This window comes from Vigna umbellata, chromosome 1 (genome assembly GCF_029865625.1).
Source record: "Vigna umbellata cultivar VRB3 chromosome 1, Vumbellata_1.0, whole genome shotgun sequence".
Lineage (NCBI taxonomy): Eukaryota > Viridiplantae > Streptophyta > Magnoliopsida > Fabales > Fabaceae > Vigna > Vigna umbellata.
In genome coordinates this window covers 105675556-105700752 of record NC_142165.1, presented here as the reverse complement: position 1 = coordinate 105700752, position 25197 = coordinate 105675556, and the positions used below count along the sequence as shown (strand labels likewise).

At 34.5% G+C, this 25197-nt stretch overlaps 1 protein-coding gene across 1 annotated transcript; it reads left to right on the top strand.

The window, feature by feature from the left end:
- Positions 1-7002: 7002 nt before the first annotated feature.
- Positions 7003-21497, top strand: ATMIN7 (HOPM interactor 7). Its single transcript, XM_047314176.2, has 33 exons — positions 7003-7432; positions 7653-7725; positions 7901-8129; positions 8221-8342; positions 8425-8483; positions 9654-9711; positions 9790-9874; positions 9962-10165; positions 10239-10297; positions 10386-10455; positions 10536-10604; positions 12191-12313; positions 12389-12442; positions 12534-12622; positions 12737-12833; positions 12934-13032; positions 13128-13319; positions 13436-13546; positions 13628-13812; positions 14322-14945; positions 15143-15560; positions 15942-16181; positions 16277-16400; positions 16477-16625; positions 17085-17441; positions 17689-17855; positions 17936-18198; positions 18484-18656; positions 18734-18847; positions 19191-19327; positions 19430-19751; positions 20537-20632; positions 21258-21497. Exons 1-33 carry the CDS (start codon positions 7321-7323, stop codon positions 21318-21320), a joined length of 5337 nt encoding a protein of 1778 aa, XP_047170132.1. The 5' UTR covers positions 7003-7320; the 3' UTR covers positions 21321-21497.
- The last annotated feature ends 3700 nt before the right edge of the window (positions 21498-25197 follow it).

The following is a 25197-nucleotide window of genomic DNA, read 5'->3' as shown; positions in this document are numbered from 1 at the left end:
AAATGTTGTTTTTCCCCTCTTTTGGGCGCAAACAAAATGATGACGAAGATTACATTAAGTTGGGATAATAACAAAAGCAAAACGATCAGAGAAGCACTTAATCATATTTAATCTATGGCTTCAAAAGTCATTCCATCAAAAACAGGTTGAGTAAACAACTTATTCAAAACCGTCTTATGACGTGTTAACACAATACTTTTTTAAAACAAAACTTTATAATTTGACTAAACATTCAAATGTTAAGACCATACACAAATAATTATTTATGGCAGTAATACAAGTTTAAATTGCAAATAACTTTTCTTAATTGCTGTAGTTGAACTTGCTTCTAAACCTCATAAACATCTATAAAAACAAATTACTCCTTTAAACAACATTTTAGTTACTCAGACAATTCAAACAAATTTATCTGAAAAAGACAAAAGTTAATTCTCAAACTTTTACTATTTATATTAATGGTAAGATATTGTCCGCTTTGGAGTCAAACCCTCACAGATTTGCTTTTGGTACCACTCTAAAAAGCCTCTTACCAATGAAGGTATCTTATGTGTATATAAACACATATCCATTTCTTATTTTATTCAATGTGGAACTTTGTTTGTACCCAACAAGTCAATAAATATGTGAGACTAAAAACAAAATTAACGTTAAGAATAATTCATTAATCCTAAGTTAAATCATCACTCTTTGGATCATAATTAGATTAATACTAATGAAAAACTTATTCCATAATCTATAAATATATGTTTGTTATTCATTTAGTTGGTTATATTGATATTGCATATTTATTGCTAGCACTATGAGATAAACACTGACTTTGACATCAGCAAATAGCACTCCAGTTCTATCTAACGATAACAAAAACGGATTGAAAATAAAACTTTGACCTGAACTTGAAGATTGACTTTTTTTTTTTATAAAGAAACTTAAACTTAATCCCTTAAATCGAGTTATTAACTATATTATTATGTGAAAAAAATAATCTAGTTACTTTATGTTTATTTCAAATTAAGCCATGGTGCCTTAAATAAATATTAGCGTGGGGCCAGTTTAGCCACGCTTTAATACATATCTTACATCAATAATTGAATGATAATTTATCCCAATTATCACAGAGCCTTCAACTTTTTGTCTCAGCTTAAGATACCTAAACGCGATTTTATATTCCCTTAGTACGTCATCTTCAACTTCTCACTCAATATTTATACAAATATATGTCTGTATCTGCATGTAGTGATTTTGTATCATCTATAAAGAATGCAAACAACTATCTTTATTACATTAACATATTCTGCATACAACTATGGATAATGCATTCGCTTACGTTTACGTTTATTATATAATAACAAAATTAATTATCACGATACTTATTATAACAGAAAAAGTTACTACAATTTTATTATATTAATAATATAATTGTATAAAAGTTAGGTGCACCAAAAATGTTTATTGAAAGGACATCATATTTATAATAATAATACATATTACGAAATAAATATTTGGAATTTACATCAATTAATGACTTAGGGGTGTTTTATTGCTCCTTTCGTGTATTTATTATTGTTCTTATTATTAGTTCACTTTTTGGTGATATATTATTATCGGCTTATTTATTTAAAATATTCTTTACTTGATTAAATTATTAATTTAGATGAATATATAAAATTTAGTTAAATAAAAGCGATGATAGGACATTAGACTTATAATCGATACACATTCGGTGCGTAACATTTGTCAGTTCGTGAATTGTTCATAAGAGAAAACAATATATATAATATTTCTTTTTTAAAAAAATAAAATTTATCTGAAAGTAGTAAAAAAAGGTCGGCTAAAAAAATATGTTTGATTCAAGACATCTTCAATTTGTAGCACATTTTAATCATGAACTCCATCGTTTGTGGGAGAGTTTTTCCTTTCATTTAACATTTATTTGTTTTTTAGTTGATTAAGGCGAAGACATAACTACATATTTAATCACATGAGAACATCAGTCAGTAGATATTTCATGGTTCCAATAACAATAATTTAAATAAAGTAAGTAAAAAATATATTAAAATAATGCATAATGTCAAATAAAATATTACACATTCATGTTAAAGTTATCACAGTGTAAAATATTTCATATTCATAAACATAAAAACAACATAACATATTAAAAAATGGGTAATGATACTTTCACACCTAGAATTTGAAATTTTTTTACACCGTCATGTTCTAGGTGGTCGACGTGTAAAATGAATAAAAAATAATAAATAATGTGGATATTGAATGCAGAGGATCTGAACAACGAGTTTCACTTTTGCATTTGAAAATCGTATTCAGAATTTTAGATTGAAAACCCTAGAGAGAGAAGCACTCACGCCAGTGAGAAGAGCTTGATGGAGTTTCCACCGTCACTTGCCAAAGCTGCGCCGTTCAACGGTTATCGGAGGACATTCCGCCGTTGCGCTACCGATTGGAACATGCTCAACCCCCGAAAAATTAGTCCTGTGAAGTAATCCCTTTTGATCGCATGTCTTCCCACCTTTTATCAGAAGCACGCCACCGTTTATCGATGAACAGAGCAGATTCCGGCACTGTTCTATCGCTGTTCCATTATTTATTGGATATAGAAGTGATGTTCAGTCATTGATGATCACAAGTATATGGATATACATGGTCAAGGAAGAATTCTGGTTAAAACTCAATGTGCAGAAACAGGCCTGGGAGCAAAGGTCAAATAAGTGGGGAGTTCAGGCAAACTTTCTGCATACGGGGGTCAATTGTGAAAATGACCTTGTTTTTTAATTGAACAAACTTTTTTTAACACTTATCGAACTTATTGGATATAGAAGTGATGTTCAACCATTGATGATCACAAATATATGGATGTACATGATCAAGGAATAATTCTGGTTAAAACTCAATGTCCAGAAATAGACCTGAGAGCAAAGACCAAATAAGTGGGGAGTTTAGGCAAACATTCGGCACACGAGAGTCAACTGTGAAATGACATTGTTTTTTAATGGAACCAACTTTTTTTAAGACTTATTGGATCATGATGTTCACTTGCTCAATTAGAAGTTAATTTTTCTTTCATTTGTAAATTATAATTATTAAAAATATTCAAAGACTACAACAACAATTACAAAAAGTAACAACGCATACAATCCCTTGATATATTTTTTGTATCAAATATGTTGTGTTTATCAAGTATTATGAATATTATTAGGAAATAATTTATCTCAGTCAAAAAACTTGTAGGGAGGAAGAATCTATGTCATATTTGATATACAATAAACAATTGTGACATTATTCACTTGACACCGAAAGTGTAACACCTTGCATTTTTTTGTACATAATTTAAAAGTAATATTAATTGTTATTTATATTTGACTTTCTTATTACATCTTTCAAGAGTAAAATTGAATATTTTTTTGTTAACTACATTTTTTTTCATAATTATACATCACCTCCTAAAATTTCTTTAAATTACAAATTGATCCTATAAAGTTTCTAATATTTGCAAATTTGGTTCTTAATTATGTGTTGTCAATTATAACTTTTAACATGTAATTAAATTAATGTTCACACCTACAATATCTTCATCCATGTCTCTCTCTCCTCCAACTATGAAAATTTTCTTTCATTTACCATGTTAAATGTCTTTCCCAAATACACACTTATAATATTTAATATTTTGTTCTTAAGTAAATTTACCTATAATAATTTTATTTAAATGAAAACATACAATTTTCCAAGCATAATATCTAATATTTTCTAATTAAAAAATTTGTTCCAAATTTCATGTAAATATTTCAAAATATTTATATCATAAAATCTATGTATTATTCAAATTAAATTTATAAAAATTAATTTAAATTCCAATGTTTTAGTTACCTGTAATTTGTCATGTATATTTTTTAAAAATAATTAAGTATTTTTTTCGTAACCAATTATGGAGCTTAAAAGAAAAAAAGTACATAGTAAATTATGTTTCAAAACCAACCACAAAATCAATTACCCTCAACTTTGCATGTTAATGGACTTTATTTTTGCCTTAACTTTCAACTCCATTTTGCACACTTCAACATGAAAGCTCGTGTACGGGAGAATCAACGTATGAGAGCTTGCATGTTGGTCTTCAAGCTAAGATTTGCACCATATTTCTCATATTACAACACAAGAATGACTCACTCACAATTTTCTTTAAACACAGTACCACCAATGAACGATACTCATATGTAACCATGAATGCAAGAGCAAAGTTATAGAAGTTTGGACTAAGACATATTTATGGGAATTTACTGCATAATTTAAATGCTTTGTTACTTTTGGTAAAAAAGAAACCTCTATTATACTTAGGAATCTTTGCATGTACAACTGAATCTCTAGATGCACATTAATATAAATGAATCTTCGCACACATAGTGAAATAAAATGAGGACAAACAAGTGAAAAACTTATTTGCCAATTGGCTTTCCCCTTCTTTCTTCTCACATATGAGAGGAATCCCAATACCATTTTTCCTGCAAATTAATTGATATGAACGTCTCACCCACTTTGTTTTTTATTCTTGTGAAGACAAACAAAACATAAATAATAATGAAGTTTGTTTTAGGTGTTTGTGATTTATGTTTTTCATGGATGAAGTGTTCAGAGATTGATTTTGACACACTATTCATCTAAAGTGAAGCTTGAAAGTTGATAATTGTTTGAGCTTTAATTTTTTTTGGTCTTATTAGTTTCAAACATTTATAAGTTTATAGTTTGAATTATTTCTAGATTGTGTAAGTAATTAAGAAGGTTTCTATTATGCAATTTAGAAGTCCAATAAATTATGCAATCTAAAAGGAAAAAAGTTATTTCTTTAAGATAATGTGATTTGAAACTTCAAAATAACTTGTATTTCTGATTACTCTAACCACAAAATTATCGAGTTAAATAATTTAAACTACAATTTTAAATTTCAATAAAGTCAAAATTGTATTTTTTGACTAAAAGTATTTTGGACCATATATTTTAAAATATAAGAGTGATGCTCCTTCCATCATCCTATCTTCTCCTCACACTTTTCCAATTTTTTTAAAAGGTTTAATGTCTCCGTAGGTCCCTATTTTGGTCATGGATTTCAAATAGGTCCTCTTCATTTTCGGCGTATCAATTGAGTCCTTTTTTTTGTAAAATTGAATCAATTACAGACCTGCCGTTAATTTGGACAAAAGGCCGTTACAGTATTGGTTACGTGGCATGGTTGAGTGCAGTTACTAATCAGACGTGGCATTTAAAACGATTTTTGTATTAAATAATTGGTATGCACAGATGTATATTCAGTTTTGGGTAAGGGCAAAGCAGGAAATTTGAAAAAATTAAGGGCACAGATGTATCCACCCCTCATCACACAAACCTCGTCTTCTCTCTTCATTCTTTCCACTCTACACAATCTCAATTTTCCAAAACCATGGCACTTTCTTCTGCAACTGCTTCCTCCAGATTCATACTTTCCCCACCTGCATCATCTACAGTTTCTTCCATTCCCTCACCCAGTTCAATGCTGGACTGAGAAATAAAATTACCACTACTTTCTTCAGCCATCATTAACAAAATCGAGCCCAAGCCAAATCAGGATTTCGAACCTCTAAAGGAGTCACGCGTCAGTGACGGTGGTTGGGAACTGCAGCTGCACCGGCGCGAGCGGAATTGAACCACGGAGGCACTAGAGGCGGCCCGATTTGAAGCAGCGGCGGTGTGGCGACTGGATCCGAAGCAGCGCTGGTGGCGGTTGCTGGCGTTGGTCACGTGTAGCACTGGCAAATCTGAGCCGCGTGCGGAGAAAGAAGAAGCGTCGCGACCGTCTTGATCCTGGTGACGAGCGGCGGCATGGGCAACGTCCTGGGTGGCCGGCGTCAGCCTCGCGCTCGAAGAATAGAAGACAGCGGCGCCGCGGTCGGTCGTGGTTCCGATGGCGCCTGAGGTCACCGTCGACGCCGAGACCGGTAGAGGTCGTCCCCTTTTTGCGGTGGCTGTGTGGGCAGAGGTAAGTGTCTCTGGATTTCTCTCGTTCAGAAGAGAAGATGGAGTCTTCTGCAGATACATCTGTGCCTTTAATTTTTTTCAAATTTCCTACTTTGCCCTTACCCAAAACTGAATATACATCTGTGCATACCAATTATTTAATACAAAAATCATTTTAAATGCCACGTCTGATTAGTAACTGCACTCAACCATGCCACGTAACCAATACTGTAACGGCCGTTTGTCCAAATTAACGGCAGGCCTGTAATTGATTCAATTTTACAAAAAAAAGGACTCAATTGATACGCCGAAAATGAAGAGGACCTATTTGAAATTCATGACTAAAATAGGAACCTACGGAGACATTAAACCTTTTTAAAATTCTAAATTTATCCTTTTTACTTTTTATTTTTTACTTTTATCAATTTTACTTTTTATTTTTTAAAACCTCAATTTTAATCCCTTTTCACTTTTATTTTGTTTTTCACTATCGACAGCAAGCTCCACCCTCACTGTATAAATAAACTATGAAACTTTATAGATTACAAAATTGGTAATGGTCCTAACTCTACAATCTTGAAATTTTATCGATAAAAAAAAAAGTCTAAAATACAACATACACAACAACAATTTAATATAAGAACTTGACTATTCAACGTGGCAAACATTATCGACGTCGGTGGCAACAACAAGAGGTTGCGATGGTTTAAGCAATTCAGTAGAGGGAAAAAGAAGGATAGAGGAGATGATATAACAATAGGTTATGTGTAGATACAGATAAGGACCTTTTTGTCTTTTCACCTATGGAGGTGCAGACAGTAACCATGGTGTGAAAAGCACTTGCCTGTAATTTCTCTTAATCCAACTTTAGCCCAAAAAGCAAAGCATGAGACTAGACCAAAAAAAGTAAAAGAAAAGGGGGGAAAAACAAAATTAATATTGCAAAATTGCCCCCGTGTCTTCTGAAATTGAGCTAATTCAACTTGGGGAAACATGGTTGGAATAGTATTGTTTTGGCAGTGCGAGACCAAAACAGACACAAAACATTTAAGACAGATCTACGCCTTTCTTGCTTTCCATTTCTCAGATCTCTGTCTCTTCCCCATACTCTTTGCAGCTCCATTTCCTCTTCCCTCTCCCTCTCCGGTTTCCAATTCCATCGCCGCCGGACAACTTGCATTCCTCGAGACTGAACGATCTCCTTTCCGATTTCGGATGATCTTCAATTCGATTCGCCTGCATTCCGATTCCGAATTGCACGCCGTCTGGGATCCGTGACTCCGTTGAGAAACGCGCCTGGCCGCAGAGCAATTATAGTGAGAGGAAATGGCCGGAGGTGCAGCCGGGGGTTTCGTCACTCGAGCATTCGATTCTATGCTCAAGGAGTGTTATGGCAAGAAGTTTCCCGAACTCCAGAAAGCTATCCAGAATTACACAGGTTTCAACCCTAGATCCCTGTTTCCACTTCTTTATTCGCTATATAAGGCCTTTAATCCTCTTTCTTTGTTTTTCTTTTCCATTTAGATAAGATAATTATCCGGTTCCAATGTTCGACTCCTCGCATTGATTATTTAGTTCGTCTAGTTACCATGATACCGGTAAACGGCTATGTCGTTGATTATTTAGTTATGTTTGGTGTCTGCTCTTTAATTGTATAGATATCACGAAAGAGGCCAGCCAGAAAAAGCAGAGCGAGGTCAATCAAGCTGCGCCCTCAGTTGAATCTGGCAGGTGAGACGTTTCGGAATAAACATTGATGATAGATAGAATGCTATTGGTGCGTTTTGGAATATTGTGCATGGACGTTTGATGAATCTGTTTATGGAAAGTGGGTAATAGTCCTTATTTGGCGGAAATGGGATCGAGCTTTTGGTTTTAATATTTTAATTATGTTGTTTTTCACTAGTTCGAACGAGACTGATGATGGAGTGGCAACTAGGACAGAGGCAGATCAGTCACAGAAGGCTGAGCATGCTTCAGACGACAGGCCTAAGACTGGAAACATTAATGTTGTTCTGGCTAGTGCCGGGAATACACTTGAAGGAGATGATGCAGAAATTGTTTTAAATCCACTTCGTCTTGCATTTGAGACTAAGAGCTTGAAAATCCTTGAATCAGCTTTGGATTGTCTTCATGTACATACCTTCTTGGCACTAATTGACAGTTGTTATCGCGGTTGTTCATACTAAATTGGTTACTTGCTCGGACTAATTATTCTTTATACAGAAACTTATTGCGTATGACCATTTGGAGGGAGATCCTGGGTTAGAGGGTGGTAAAAATGTCCCATTGTTTACAGACATTCTAAACATGGTTTGCAGTTGTGTTGACAATTCATCACCTGACAGGTATGCAAATCACTATGCATATTATGGTTACCCTATGTATACTTCCTGTAACACCTATTCATTTTTAAGAATCGTGATGCAGTACCATTCTCCAAGTGCTGAAGGTTCTTCTGACTGCTGTTGCTTCTACAAAATTCAGAGGTATGTTTACTGTAATAGGAAAGAATGTAATACTGAGCAAGGTACCTTCAAAGTTCTATCGTGTGTGTTAAACGGCAAAAAAAATCCTTACATGTACTTTAAATGATTAACCTAATGTTATTTAAAGCTTAGAAGAAGGTTTTAGCTAAAGGAGATTAATTTACATGTTATGACCATAGCAGATATTGTTGGAAAACAATGGTAATGTACCCAAGTAGGCTCAGCATGATCTTAGTTTTGGATGTAATCTATCTGAATGACTTATTTTTGTTTGGCTGCAATTTTATTCAAGCGAAAATGTTTGAGCAATTTAATTTTCTCCCTATTATTTGTTATATAATGCTTTTTTTTTTTCTGAGAAAGTTATTCAGGTTTTCGTGTAGAATTTGGATTTGAATCTACTTTTTGTTTTGTCTTGGGTGTATATTTTCAAGGATTCACTTACTTTCGACCATTGGTGTCTCTACCTTAGAAAATGTTTCTCTTGTTGAGAAAGACACTTTGGGGAAAGTTTCTCTCTTTTGGAGGTCTTTTTCTTTCCTTTACCATACGTTTTAGTATTATAAACTGGGGTTTTAGTTGCAATTGAATGTTGACAATAGTTGTTACGATGTCAAGTTGCCCAGGTAATTATTGATGGGTTGACTTGTTTGAATAATGAGCTCGAATAGTTTAATGAGCTAGGTCTGTTTATGCCCATTTATGATTCTAGCTTCAGCATTCTGCTGCTTGCGTTTAGGTTTTTGTTTGACTAGATTCTCTTCATTTTATTATACTTCTTTTTTCAGTTAATATTGGAAGTTGGGGCGTTCCAATTAGGCATGACTAAAGATGCTAAACTGTTGTGTCAAGGAGGGGATAAATAGAAATTTCATTAATGGAAAGGACCAAAATACTAATACACTTGCTTTCTTTCATGCATTATTGAAACATGTGTACAATTTGAGGCTTAGACCAATGTTTGTATACAAATTAATTTTGCTGTCTTGCATATATTTGTTGTGCTTTTATTGTCCTTTCACCATGTTAACATTGGTCGTTTATATTGGTGCTGTGATTAGAAAACCACCTTGTGCTACCAGAAAATGTTTATTGCATTGATAAATTTCCTTGTTTTAAATATGTTTAATTTTTTTTTTTGTATTTTGAATTCTTATTTACATTATTCAGTACATGGCGAACCTCTACTGGGAGTTATCAGAGTATGCTACAATATTGCTCTGAATAGGTATTAATCATTTCCTTTGTCTTCAAGGCTTGTTATTGCTAATCTATAGTACTGAGATTCATTGTTTTGGAATTGTAGCAAGAGCCCTGTAAACCAAGCAACATCAAAGGCAATGCTAACACAGATGATCAGCATCATTTTCAGAAGAATGGAAACTGATCCGGTGGGGCTTCTAAAATTCTCATTAAGTGCATATTTGGCTTATGTCTTTTGTAGTAAATGACTTTTAAGTGCCCATCAAAATTTCAAGGTTGAAGCTCCATCTGTTTCTGGGGGCCAAACAATATCAAAGGCAGCTTCAGCAGAGAATTTGAACCCAAAATCTGATGAATCTTCAACTGGAGACTCAAACGAAAAAGAAATGAGTTTAGGTGATGCACTTACTCAAGCCAAGGATGCATCTCCAACATCTCTTGAGGAAATTCAAAATCTTGCTGGGGGTGCTGATATCAAGGTAAATCAATTGTGTAGCTATGTATGAAACCCTAGCACGCCCTTATTATGACAATATTGTATGTCTTGTATAGGGCTTAGAAGCAGTACTGGATAAGGCTGTGCATACGGAAGATGGTAAAAAGATAACACGGTATAAAACATGAATATGATATTGTTCTTTGGGATATGCATTTGTGTTTTACTCTGAATAGGAGCTTAAGTATTTATCTTCTGTAAAGTGGGATTGATTTGGAGAGCATGGGCATAGTACAACGTGATGCTTTGCTGGTATTCCGCACTCTTTGCAAGGTTGGTTGTCTCATTTTAACAAGAACATGGTGGTTACTTCTTCTGCACATTAACTATAGTTCACACTTTAAATTTTGCAGATGGGTATGAAGGAAGATAATGATGAAGTTACAACCAAGACAAGGATATTGTCTCTTGAGCTTCTTCAGGTCATACGGTGATTTCAGCTTCTATTACTTGTTAGTTAATAGGTGAATAATAATGCATTGGAATATTATGTTACTGGTAGTCGTGCAGAAGTAATTATTTGCTTTATTAATTATGGGCTGATCTGCTGGTGCCTGGTACTTATATTTTATGTGGCTGACTTGGTTTCACTCAATGACGTTACCCTTGGTTAAGATCTAGAATTGTGCATTTAATTGTTAGAAGTTGAGTGAACTACCTAAATAATTGCCTAACAAAACCTAATAATTACTCCAACATTTTTCTATTGCACTCCAACACAAGGAAATAAATTTTATAATAATTTTTTTTGCTGTTGATTTTTATTATTTAATGCTGAGCCTTAGGGAAGGATTACATCTTGTTCTTCTTTATCACTCTTTGAGATGTCCCATCTTTCTCTTAAATGAAATTGTAGATACTAGTTTTCGTATATTGTGTAACTTGGTGACTAAGTCTAAGACAATCACAGATTGAAGTGGTTTGCTAGCATATGATATTGATTATGGGAAACGTAATTCTACATGGATTGCATTGGACTAGTTTGAACCACTTCTTGGAACTGTTATCACTTCAATCCTTGTTAGAGCGAGACCTTTTATAAAAGAAAATAAATTAGTATTAATGAATAGTCAGTGTTAACTAATTTACATATAAATATTTATCTCCTCCTTTCCCTAGTGTAATTATAGTCTCCTATAACTTTAACACCCGTTCCAGCATAGGTACAGAACTAACTTGCCAAATTAGCAAGAGTCCTAGCTTCTTCATTTCCCTCGTTTATATCTTCAGATATACTATATACACCTTCTGAGCCTTGATCTGGTTCATTAACCAGCTGGTCTTGATTTTTCCCTAAAGCCACTTATCACATTATTCGACCAAACATTGTTGCTAGTTGATTTCTTCACCCACATGATAAATACGTACATAATTTTTCTTTTGGATTCTTTCAGTAAATTATATTATTCGTTAAAGTTAAAACCAGAAATATGTGGTTAAAGGAGAGTGCAGCCTTGTACTCTGGTTATAGAAATTTCAGGGGTTGGAAACGGTGACTGCATGCATGTGCAAGTAACCTTGTATTATTGAATATTTAGTAATTACTTTATTTTTTCATGAATTAAAGATTATAAGAAAGTTTCCATGTGAATGAATCCCACTAAGTAGCCACAAAAAGATTCCTTTTAGAGGAAATTCAAAATGAAGGACAAAATACGAAAAAAAGGCCAGGAATACAAAATATGCCTCAATTTTTCAGCGGATCAAGCTTTTGTAAAGCTCTGAAAAAATAAAAAAAACTCACTATACAACTACCGGCTACTGCTGTTGTACTGTTGGTTCAAGAAATGTTTTGTTTATAAGCAATTACATGACAAAACTAGTTTCCTATTGCTGATTAATATAATTTTTAGTTCTGCCCATTCTTAGGCTAGACTGTAGCATTATGTGGAAGTAGATAGGATAGGAGCAAATATTCCATCCTTGCTCTTCCACCCATTCAAGTTTTTCTTTCTCTGAAACTACTATTTTGACTGTTCAGTCACATGTTTGTTATGTTATTTTTCAGGGTTTGTTGGAGGGAGTCAGCCATTCATTTACAAAGAACTTCCATTTTATTGATTCAGTGAAGGCATATCTTTCATATGCACTGTTACGAGCTTCAGTTTCACAATCCCCTGTCATATTTCAGGTCTTTTTGCACAACATTATCTATCTTTGTGAAGGTATCTGTGTAAATTTTAATATCGATATTCTTTCTTGGCAGTATGCAACTGGAATATTCTTGGTGCTGTTATTGCGATTCAGGGAGAGTCTCAAAGTATGCATGTTATTCTGCAAGTTTGTGGAAGCTTCTCCACAGGGAATAATATTTTGATGTCTCATTTATTTTTCCACTATTTTGTTTCCAGGGGGAAATAGGGATCTTCTTTCCGTTGATTGTTCTTAGACCACTGGATGGTTTGGAATTTCCTGTCAACCAAAAACTCAGTGTTCTCCGGTATAATGTTCACCCTAGTTAATTAAAAAATTACAAGTATTACGTCAATGAACTCTTTTGTTGTGTTCATTGTCATTCCCTTTCCTTAGTAATGTTGTTTAGTATGGTTTGCAGGATGTTAGAGAAAGTATGTAAGGATCCACAGATGCTTGTTGACATCTTTGTGAATTATGATTGTGATCTCGAGGCGCCAAACTTGTTTGAACGAATGGTATAATCTTACTGAATCATGGCATTATAGACAGCATGTAAATCAGTTATTTCCTCTTTGATAAATATAATAATATTTTATTTTCTAAACCAATGTGTAGGTTACTACTCTATCCAAAATAGCTCAAGGGACTCTAAATGCTGATCCAAATTCAGTTGTTGTTTCTCAGACAGCTTCAATTAAAGGCTCGTCACTTCAAGTAGGTTTAGTTGTTTTCTTATAGAAATCATTAATTTGTTGAATAGACGTTTTTTATAAAAGTTGGCGATTGATCCCATTTTCTGTCTTTCTCAGGGTCTTGTGAGTGTGCTTAAATCTCTGGTCGATTGGGAGCAATCTCATAGGGATTTGGAAAAGTTAAAGATTAATCAGCAAGAAGGGATCTCAGCTGAAGATTCTTCTGAAATAAGAGTCAGGGAAGATGTGACTAGTGATTTTGAGAAGGCTAAGGCTCATAAATCAACGTTGGAGGCTGCCATTGCTGAGGTAATCATGCATTCTTTAAGTATTTTAACAGGGAAGGGGAAATTTGTCTTAACCTTCTTTTGCATAATGATCAAGTTATGGTTAGGGGCTGACTTACAGTTTTAATAATCTTTTAGTTCAACAGAAAACCAATGAAGGGGGTGGAGTATCTAATTTCAAACAAGTTGGTGGAAAACACACCTGCTTCAGTTGCTCAATTTTTGAAAAATACTCCCAGTTTGGATAAGGTTGTGACTCTTTACTATTATTTTTTATTTACCATTGCATCTAAATTTGTTCTGGAATATGTAAGTATTCGTTGTTTTCAGGCTACAATTGGTGACTATTTAGGTCAACATGAAGAGTTCCCCCTTGCCGTGATGCATGCCTATGTAGATTCAATGAAATTTTCTGGATTGAAATTTGATACTGCAATCAGGGAGTTTCTTAAAGGATTTCGACTTCCTGGGGAAGCTCAAAAGATAGATCGGATCATGGAAAAGTTTGCAGAGAGGTAATGGCGTTTTTTGTACATGCAAATTCCCTCCATATCCCCTTTCCCGAGTGGCAATCAGTTTCCTATTTGTAGAACTGTGATCGAACAATTAGATGTATCCATTTATGCATCTGTGTTGGAATCTCCTTGAGTGCTGGATATTGTAGATGATATGTGCACAATATTTATTCATCATCATTCTTGCTTTTTAAGAGTTTTGTTAACAGGTCATTTGTTTAACCAGTGTGCTTGTCAGTTATTGATTTCCTTGAACCTAACTAGTGGGAAGAAAGGAAAACTTTGATAGTTCTATTTGTTACTCTTCATGTGGACTGAGGTTAAGAAGTCTCGGTGTTTTGCGAGATGTCAAATCTTGGTTGATTCTCATGTTATAATGATTCATTCCGATTGGTCCAAGATCAAGACTGTTTTATGTATATTGTGTCTTATACTTTATATTTCATTGGCTTGACACCTTTTACCTGTACACCAATAGTTTATATCTTTTGTGCATGTTGTCTATACAGATACTGTGCAGACAATCCAGGCCTTTTCAAAAATGCAGATACTGCATATGTGCTAGCTTATGCTGTTATCATGTTAAATACTGATGCTCATAATCCCATGGTGTGGCCCAAGATGGCCAAGTCAGATTTTGTTCGCATGAATGCTAGGGATGATCCAGATGAATGTGCTCCTAGAGAACTACTTGAAGAAATCTATGATTCTATTGTCAAAGAGGAGATTAAAATGAAAGATGACACATCTTTAATTGGAAAAAGCAGCAGACAGAAGCCAGATGGTGAAGAAGGACGGCTTGTCAGTATTCTTAATCTGGCACTCCCTAAAGGAAAGTCATCCGGTGACGCCAAGTCTGAAAGTGAGGCCATTATTAAGAAAACACAAGCTATATTCAGGAATAAAGGGGTGAAAAGAGGAGTTTTCTACACTGCCCAGCAGATTGAACTTGTAAGGCCCATGGTTGAAGCTGTTGGGTGGCCTTTGCTTGCTACATTTTCTGTAACTATGGAGGAAGGCGATAACAAGCCTCGAGTTGTTTTGTTGATGGAGGGATTTAGAGCTGGCATACATATTACGTTTGTTCTTGGGATGGATACCATGCGATATGCATTTCTAACATCTCTCGTCAGGTATAGATTCCATGATCCCACCATCATCCTCCATCCCCAAAAAAGTGTTGCCTTGATTATTAAAAGTTACCTGTTTTTTTTTCTTTATTTTGACATGCAAGGGAAAGATGGTGTATTGTGCACGGGAATACTGATTGGAAACTTTGATGTTTCGTACTGTTGACTAGGTTCATTTATTTTCTTTTTTGACACCTCAGGTTTACTTTCTTGCATGCCCCCAAGGAAATGCGTAGTAAAAACGTGGAAGCTTTGCGCACATTGTTGATCCTGTGTGATTCAGATATGAATGCTCTTCAAGACACATGGAATGCAGTTCTGGAATGTGTTTCTCGCCTTGAATTTATAACATCAACTCCTTCAATTTCTGCTACTGTTATGCATGGGTCAAATCAAATCTCCAAGGATGCTGTTGTTCAATCTCTGAGAGAATTAGCTGGGAAACCTGCTGAACAAGTTTTTATGAATAGTGTCAAACTACCTAGTGATTCAGTTGTGGAATTCTTCACTGCTCTCTGCGGTGTATCAGCTGAAGAGCTTAAACAAACTCCAGCTCGTGTCTTCAGCTTGCAGAAGCTTGTTGAAATTAGTTATTACAATATGGCTCGCATACGTATGGTATATCTTTTATCAACCGTCAGTTGCACAGTTTTTATTTTTCATTTTAGTGTTTCATGTCTTACCTTCGGCACTTTTTTATGCTCGCTTTATTTTTTGAGTTATTAGACTTTTTGTTATTGTTAATTTTTTGTTTGAATGCATTGTTTCCTTGAGGAAATTGAATAATTGAATTTAGTTTATGCATATATAAATAATGCACATATCTGTACGTGTATACATGCTTTGATAATTACTGACTATTTTAAGGTGTCATTTTTCTCAAGCTTTGGTTTTATTCCCTTAATTGTTGAACTATTCTGTCCTTCTATCCCATGTATAATATTGTCTTTTGATGCTGCTATGAATTCATTTCTAAGCTCTAAATGTTATGTTTTTAAGGTCTGGGCTAGAATCTGGACTGTTCTAGCAAATCACTTCATATCAGCAGGGAGTCATCATGATGAGAAAATTGCTATGTATGCAATAGATTCTCTAAGACAGCTTAGTATAAAGTATTTGGAGCGTGCTGAATTAGCCAAGTTTTCATTCCAAAATGATATTCTCAAACCATTTGTTGTTCTTATGCGAAATAGTCCAAGTGAATCCAAAAGGAGGCTAATTGTTGACTGCATTGTCCAGGTGTTGTAGGCTTAATTTCTTATTCTTCTCACATTTGAGCTTAATATCGTTGGATACATTAACTGAAGTTCAGCTGGAACTGTTGCCTATTTCAGATGATAAAATCTAAGGTTGGGAGCATAAAGTCTGGGTGGCGTAGTGTATTTATGATATTTACAGCTTCTGCAGATGATGAATTAGAATCAATTGTGGAGAGTGCATTTGAAAATGTTGAGCAGGGTAGGAATGATATTCTTTGTGTCATTGTAGTCTACAATTGCGATTATGGTGTATCTAACACGTTGAAATTTTACAGTCATCTTAGAACACTTTGATCAAGTAGTGGGCGACTGTTTCATGGATTGCGTGAATTGTCTGATTAGATTTGCCAACAACAAAAGTTCACATCGCATTAGTTTGAAGGCTATTGCACTCCTGCGGATCTGTGAGGACCGTCTTGCAGAGGTATGCTGAGTTATCTTTAGGAAATTGCTTTTCTGAATTTGAAGGCTTCTCACACCACAAAAAAGAATGTATGCACACACACATTAATAGTATAAAAACGGGTAGTTTTTCATTTCAAAGTCCAGTAACTTTTGCCCACTAGAGTTGTCTGCAATCTACTTGTTTTTTTATGAGGGTTTGATATCTCAGTACAGAGATGTACAGTGTTGGAAGCTAAACTGTTTTAATATCATTTTTTCAAATGTCCAATCCGTATTGCACTGATATCTAATGTTCAAACAGAAATCTATGAGAAAGGGAGCATGCTATAACTTAGCTCATGATTTTTAGTAATGTGTAATTAAATGTACATTGTTTAAGGATTTGGAAACTGTTTATTCATTTTTACTGTCAATAGTTTGTTCTTTCCTTGCATTGACATCCCTCCTTTAAGTGGTTTTAATTGTTTTTTTGCTTAAGGGCCTTATTCCTGGAGGTGCTTTAATGCCCATTAATGCTAATTTGGAATCGACTTTGGAAGTAACTGAGCATTATTGGTTCCCAATGCTGGCTGGTTTGTCTGATCTAACCTCAGATCAAAGGCCAGAGGTCAGAAGTTGTGCTCTCGAAGTCTTGTTTGATTTATTGAATGAAAGAGGTAGCAAGTTCTCTACATCATTTTGGGAGAGTATTTTTCATCGAGTTCTATTTCCAATTTTTGATCACGTGAGACATGCTGGAAAAGAGGGCTTTACTTCCACCGATGATGATTGGTTTCGTGAAACAAGCATACATTCGCTTCAGCTGCTATGCAACCTTTTTAACACATTCTATAAGGTAGTGAACTAAAACAATATTGTTGTCTATTCTTGTAACTTAAACAAGCATGCATGTGAAAATTTCTCAACAAAAGTTAGCAAACATGGTGTTATAGTTTTGCTGGAAAATTGCCCATGTTGACTTTGTTAGTTTATTGGATTAGACGCATTTGTTATGTTATAAATATTTATGAAATTCATGTTTAGAATTTATATGATTTCTGTTAAATATCAAAAGAATTACTCATGAGGAATCTTGCTTCCAGGAGGTTTGTTTTATGTTGCCTCCCCTACTGGGTCTGCTGTTAGATTGTGCTAAAAAAACAGATCAAACAGTGGTCTCGATATCTCTTGCTGCTCTGGCGCATCTCATTGAAGTCGGGGGACACCAATTCAGTGCCACTGACTGGGATACTTTACTTAAAAGCATAAGGTGCAATTTTTTTTCTATTTTCTGAACCTCCGTTTTAGTTAATATTAACTATAAAACATCTATTTAATATTGATTTCCAGAGATGCTTCATATGCTACACAACCTTTAGAGCTGCTTAATGCATTAACTTTTGAAAATATGAGAAACCCTGGAAGCCTTATTAGTGATTCTGAAGGCAACCCAGGGGACAGTGGTGCCATCAGGTCTGTTGACAATGAGGTAATGGCTGATCATCAACTTAATGTCAATAGTAATGGGAAATTATCCTCGTTGGCATCCTCAAATACAAATGCTGACGAAGTTGAAGATTCTGTATCACAGACCAATGTAGATCAGTCTGAAGGTTAGTTTTTTTTTTCAAGAAAAAAACGTTTCTTTTTAGTTTAGTGTGTGTGAAAGCATGCTCATGTCAGGCACAAAAGTGAGAAGTGGTATCGGTTATCAAAAGATTTGTCAAAGTTACCTTATTAAAAAAAAGTGAAATATCTTATTCAAAATCCCCAAATCTCATGGTGGGGCCTTAGAAGCTACATTAAATTGGAAAAATGAAGAATGAATTGGGCATTAATTGATACTGAAGAGCAAATCAATTTGGTTGACACCATCAAGGAATTGTTTATTATTGTAGGTCTTCCATCTCCATCAGGAAGAACTCCCAAAACTGGAGATGGGGGAGGTTTCCAGCGGAGTCAAACCTTGGGTCAACGGATTATGGGAAATATGGAAAATCTCTTCCTTCGAAATCTTACAAAAACTAAAAGCCATATATCTGATGCTTCTCAACCATCATCTCCAGTTAAGGTATAGTGTTTCTTTAGTGCCCTGTTAATTGACCTTTATTATCCTGTGAATACATCTCTTATATCGCTCTGTTTTAGGTTTCTGATACTGTAGAGCCAGATACCAAGAATGAGGAGAGTCCTTTCATGGCAACTGTCAGGGGAAAGTGCATTACACAGTTATTACTTCTTGGTGCTATTGATGGTATTCAGGTCTGTGTGTTTATTTCTTTTCTTTGTTCAGATCTCATTTTTTGGGGTTCCCTTAAATTTGTGTTATTTGATGGCTTAGATTCTATATAGGATAAGGAGAAGGTTTTCCCTCGTTTTTCTCCCCACATTAAGGTCTTGGAAAAATTCCGTTTGAGGAAGTACCTCTTTCACACTGTATATATACGAGGAATAGACTGAGAATGTAATTTGAGATCCATCTGTTTAAAGACTTGGTGGTGGATTGAGTTTGGAATCCATCACCTTCTAGCCAAAAATTTCTTGATGAGGAGTCTGATTATAAGATGGTATCTTCTTACAGCTATGTTTTTCTAATTATTTGCAGAAGAAATATTGGGCTAAGTTAAAAGCACAGCAGAAGGTTTCTATAATGGATATTTTGCTGTCTGTGTTGGAGTTTGCTGCTTCATATAACTCATCCACCAATCTTAGAACTCGTATGCACCAAATTCCTGATGAAAGGTAATGCAAAATTCAATATCTAATTTTCTTATTTTTGTTCTGGTGGAATTGGTTGACATTGGAATGGAGGACTTCAAGCATCACTAAAGTTTTCTTGGATAGGCCTCCAATAAATCTTCTTCGTCAGGAGTTAGCTGGTACTGGCATATATCTCGAAATCTTACAAAAGGCAACTACTTGCTTTGAAACCAAAGAGGCAGACTCTGATGGATTTCAAGATGCAGACTCTGCAGAAGTTAATGGCTCGAGTATTGCTCTAGATCTTGATGCAGAACAGAAGTTTGAAAGGTTAGCTGAGGAGAAGCTGGTCTCTTTCTGTGAACAAGTGCTCAGGGAGGCATCTGATCTCCAGTCAAGTACAGGAGAAGCCAATAACATGGATATTCATCGAGTCTTAGAACTGCGTGCTCCCATCATTGTTAAGGTTTGAAGTTTATTCTTCATGATAATATATGAAAGTTGACTTGCCTTCTACTCAGTGTCATAGTGTTGCCAGTCGTATACTTCTCGATTAGTGCATATTGCAAATATTGCAGCCCTTGGTGTAAATAAAATTTATTTCAAGTTATTAAATATCTGTCTGGGTTTTATAATTTATACTGAGTGAACGAGATATCATCACCAATTTTAAGTTTCTATTGTTTATGAATAGCCGAATTACCATGATGTGGAGCTTGCTTGTGGATGGCATAACCTGCATATACCAAACCTTTAAACTAAAAATAGTATTTGTTAAAATGATGTATTTTGTAGATTGATTTTGGTATCAAATATCATAAAAAAGTCCCAGGTCCTCTTTCCGTATTATGAGAAGTAAAAACTCTCAAGTCTCAACCTGTCTGTCTTGATTGGCAAGTATTTCTTCTTTAAAAAATTTGCTACTTTATAATCAAAGATGCTCCACCCATACTTGTTTTAAGGGATTTGCCATGTCCTGTATAAAAAGACTGGTTGGATGTTCTGCGTTCTTTGTTTTCTTCTTATTTCTTTCAGTTTTTTTCCGCACTTATTGTTTTTCAAATGTTTTTGAATACCTGACCCCAGTCTGTATTTCCCTTTTTTTAGTTTCTTTTTTCTATAACACAATCAATTAAAGGGGTACTCCGCTAGAGTTTTTATCTGCTTGCTTATCAATATAGTTGAATGATATTCATTGCAACTTATGTTGTGTTCATTTATGCGCTAATAAATTATTTATTTACTTTGTAGGTGCTTCAAAGCATGAGTTTTATGAACAATATGATTTTTAGAAGACATCTAAGGGAATTATACCCTTTGCTAACAAAACTTGTTTGCTGTGACCAGGTAATTTCTTGTTTCTACAATTATTCAAGGCTGCTTTTTGATTGATTGTTTTGATAATTATTTTTTATGCATAAAGTTATTTTTGTGATTCTTCAGCTGCTGCTATATGTATGTTTCGTATGTCCTTACTTGGTTGTGTTCGCATATATGCTTGTGTCAATGAAAATAGAATAGTTTAATAGGATTTCATTAAATATTTTAAATCTCACAAGAATTGGTCTGAAAATTAGAGATGGAAACATCATTGTTTGGCTCCATTTAGGTGTATGTCTTTTGGTCATTATTTTGTTTCTATAGCCTAGCACATAAAATCCATATAATTTGATCTTCATATGGCATTGCAAACTTATTACGAATCTATCCATTTTATCTAATGAAGTTATAACAGTGATATATTTGGTCTATACATGGTATCGCTCTTTGTTTCATTACTTATCCAGGAAAAGAAAATTACACTACATTTTGGTCATTCCGTGCAAGAAAACTCTACATGACATCTCATTTTTCGTGTTGGTCATTTCAAGAAAAATACTCCAATACCGTTATTTATTCCGAGCACAGCTGATGGGTGTTTTTAAGAAAGGAAACCTTGTGTGTTGAACTGATAATCCTTTGTTTTGAACAGATGGATGTTCGGGGAGCTCTTGGTGATTTATTCCAAGCACAATTGAAACCTCTTTTACCATAACCATCTTATAATGACGCTGTTAGGGTTCTCATATAAATCTCAGGGCATTACCCCGATATCAGTTTTAGATGGCTTGGAAAGAAATATGATAGCATTTTTTTGTATTATCTTATGGAAATTTTTGTGCTTGTACCAACAGTTTTGTAGAAAGGCAATAGAAATGTAATTTTGGTTTCATCTGACGTCTCCCACTATTCGTTTGCACTCAACTCAATTTGTTTGTGCAGTATTTGGACAATAGGTGAAAGCTGAGTGAGGTTTCGTATGAGTCTTTTGTTGTATGATAATAGATGAATAGCATGTGAAACCCTTGTGTCTTTCACGATGAGAACTTATGGAGGTACTGACTAAACTGAAAGAAATGGCCTTTTTAGTGACGTGTTCTGCTGTTAATTGTTGAAGTAAAGTCTACGGGTGCTGAACCTAAGCTCATTTTATGAAAATATATATCCGGCTTTTACTTCTTGCACCCACAGTTTTTTTTTTTCATCCTCTTAAATTTCTAAAATTCTCATTTTATTCTCTATAAAAATTACTTTCGGATTACATGTTTTGAAAGCTTTCCAAAACAAGTCTTTTTGGAGCTTTTGGAATACGATTTCCAGATTTAGATTTTCATAATCAAAATTTTGAAATGAAATATTTGAAATGCATGGAATATATCTTGGAATAAAATCTCAGAAACAAACTTTCCTAAATGCGTGATACTTTTTGAAAAGAATTTTTATACAATATCTCTAGAAAAAAAATTCAGAATACATTAAGTGTGTTCTGAAAGAAACTCTTCACAATAAATGAAATACATTTTGAAAGAAAACATTTTGGAGAGTTTTTTTTCTTTTTTATATTTTCTCTTTTCTTTCTCTGCAGCACGGGTATAACGGCGAGGCAACAATGAAAGTAGCGACAGTGATGAAAAATATTGAAGTCTTTTTCCTGTAATTGTTAAGGTGCAATTGGTATTGTGTTAATACCGCAAGCAATACGATTTCTCACTGCCATTTATTTCTTTATTTTATCTTTGCTTTTTAATGACTCCCTTAATTTATAGTTGCAAGTGTAAACTTTAATAAAACAACTTAGATGAGCGCAATTTTTTCTTCCACCCTATTATAATTTTCCCTGTATCTCACTATTTTGGATTTTATATTTTGAAATATACTAAATCAATTTTGAAAACGTTTTTTCAGAACAAGAGGGGTGACTGTCTTCCAGAAAAATGTTTCTGGAATTGATTTAATAAATCTCGGAAAATAAAGTCCAAAATAATAAAGTGCAAAAAAATTTGATGGGATGCATAAAGAAACTGCCTCAGATGACACGTCGTAAGAAAAACAAACCCATGTCTGGCCTTCGACATAACAGATTTATTAAGCACGATTAGTCTATACGGTTCAATATATTATTTAAATATTTAATTGTTCTTTTAATTTCTTCAATTCGATATTTTATGAGTAATAATAGGGTTCCAATGATTTAGGGATACATGGTAAATTTTTAAGTTTGGTAATTAGATATTTTGATGAAAATTCGAAAGATATTTCAACGTGTGGCATTGGAATTTAAATAAAGGAAATTTAAGGAATAAGTGAAAAATAAATAAACCCTAAACATCTTATTTTAAAAAGCTTATCATGTAACATCCCAAAAATATAGTATAAAACCATATACAAGAATAATCACATATAACAATATTACAGATCAGTTCTACATTTAACGAGATACGATTATGGCCGAACGACCTTACATAATAGCAGAGAAATTAAAACCGTACGAGAGCTACAACTAAACCGAACGGTTTCCAAAATACACTATTACCGCACGGTCTTACAAAAGATAAAGCCAACATCAGACCGAACGTTCCTAAGGTTCGGCCTTCACTTCCGTCTCTTCCAATACTTCTTCCAGCAGCTCTTCTCCTTCTGCTCACATCTACACGAATGATCATTGCAACAGGATAACAACCGAACACACAACACAGACAACAATGATAAACAAGGTAAGCTTATGTAATTTAATTAATTCAATAACAACATACAACGTTCATGATTTAATCAACACCCAAATCATCATTCGTATATCATGACATGCAAAGAACGACCACTTGACTCTGACTGCCGGATTGTATGAATCTTGTGTAGCTACGACGTTCGTGCACCCGGGTGATGTAGTAACTGGGATACCCTCAACACCTGCCACCCGAGGTTAATCCGTTCCGTCCAAGTTAACCTTATGGACTAGGACCTCCTGTCATTCCCACACATGACTTACTCCTCTCTACTTGAGAATGAGTAATCATGAAATATCAGGATAAACGCCCGTTAAGCTTTGCGCACATTCATACTTTACAAATCAATAACCACTTTCTGAGATATTCCTCCCTCGAATACTCGTTCATAATCAAACTATTTCATTCATATCACAATTCAATTTCTCTTATACTTCATCATTAATACATTCAACTGAAATACGATCACACTCTCTCATCATAGCATAAGTCCGACTGGAATAACACTTCTTAGAAACTAACATGACTGAGCGCTACTTATCCACTTCAATAAACAGACCCCTAAGAATTCAAACCGGATGCCACGAAGCCTAGGCCGAACCTTTTAAAGACCAACACTGTTTGACACCCAATACTAATATTGATGAGAAATTATGAAATAACGAACGTTATCGAGTTTGGCTGAAGACTTTTATTCTAAAAACGGTAATACTAGATTACTGAAAACGAGACCTAGTGCTTGGTTTAAGACCGAGCCCTGTAGAAACCGTACACTATTGAACGAGCGCTGGTCCAAGACCGAGTATTTATCAGGAACGAACGCTACTGAGGTCGAACGCTTGGTCTAAGACCGAACACTAATAAACTTACACAAAACGAATATATATATATATATATATATATATATATATATATATATATATATAATTGCGCCACAATAAAAAATAACTATAACGTCTACGACTTTAGGTAGTATAGAATACGTTAACTAACTGTTTAGGAAACCTAAAGGAGAACTACACTTAAACCGAACACTCATTACATATATCTAATATTATAAAACCGATCGTCATCAACTAAATTCTCTACAGAAGAAGAATTTAGTTTAGACAGACGCTCAAAGGGAAACTGAACGGTTAATACTAACTCTCGGTCACAATTTACCTAATCCTATATAGTATTACAGAAAGACTCTTAGACAATATCCCTAAAGCATGAGAAATCAGTTAAGACCATGCACTTTCATGAAGAATTGAACGCTCACTAATGGCGCTCGACCATACCATCCCCTTTACTCAGAATACTACAGTATCTCAACTCAGTTCACAACATGTATCAGTCATTCATTCACACAATCAAACAAGCAGTACACACATATTTCATACTCATCAAATAATCAAACAACATATCATGCAAACATACCAACGTTCAAAACAAGAATCTTAATCAAATTATATAAGCTTCCCTTACCTCTATACGTAAACGAACGCTCAACGATGCAGAATAGAGCTCCTCACTACCAAAGACTTAACGTTCAACAATCACGTTTTAGGAATATTGAACAAAACAGAAAACCAGAAACACTCAGAATTATACGATTCACTCAGGCGACTAGAAATAGAGGTTTGCATGCGAGACTAAACGAACGTGCTAAAGAGAAAGAAACTCGCCGGCTTAGAACCACAAACCGATCGGTTTAAATGAAAGCTCTTGACGCCGGGAGTGTTCAAACGATGCCTGAGATGTGATCGGAAGAAGAAAATGTGAGATTTTCTTAGAAAGAAGGTGGAGATTTTAGAGAGAAGGAGGAGAAAACGTTTTCAGAAATTTGGAGAAGAAGGAAAACATGTAGAGAAGTGGCACGACGTT

Bases quoted from the DNA above. Each gene is read 5' to 3' on its own strand.
- ATMIN7 (XM_047314176.2), top strand. From the start codon at position 7,321: ATGGCCGGAGGTGCAGCCGGGGGTTTCGTCACTCGAGCATTCGATTCT. The intron at 9,875-9,961 runs GTGGGGCTTCTA...CAAAATTTCAAG, and splicing joins GAAGAATGGAAACTGATCCG to GTTGAAGCTCCATCTGTTTC. The intron at 10,605-12,190 runs GTCATACGGTGA...GTTATTTTTCAG, and splicing joins TGTCTCTTGAGCTTCTTCAG to GGTTTGTTGGAGGGAGTCAG.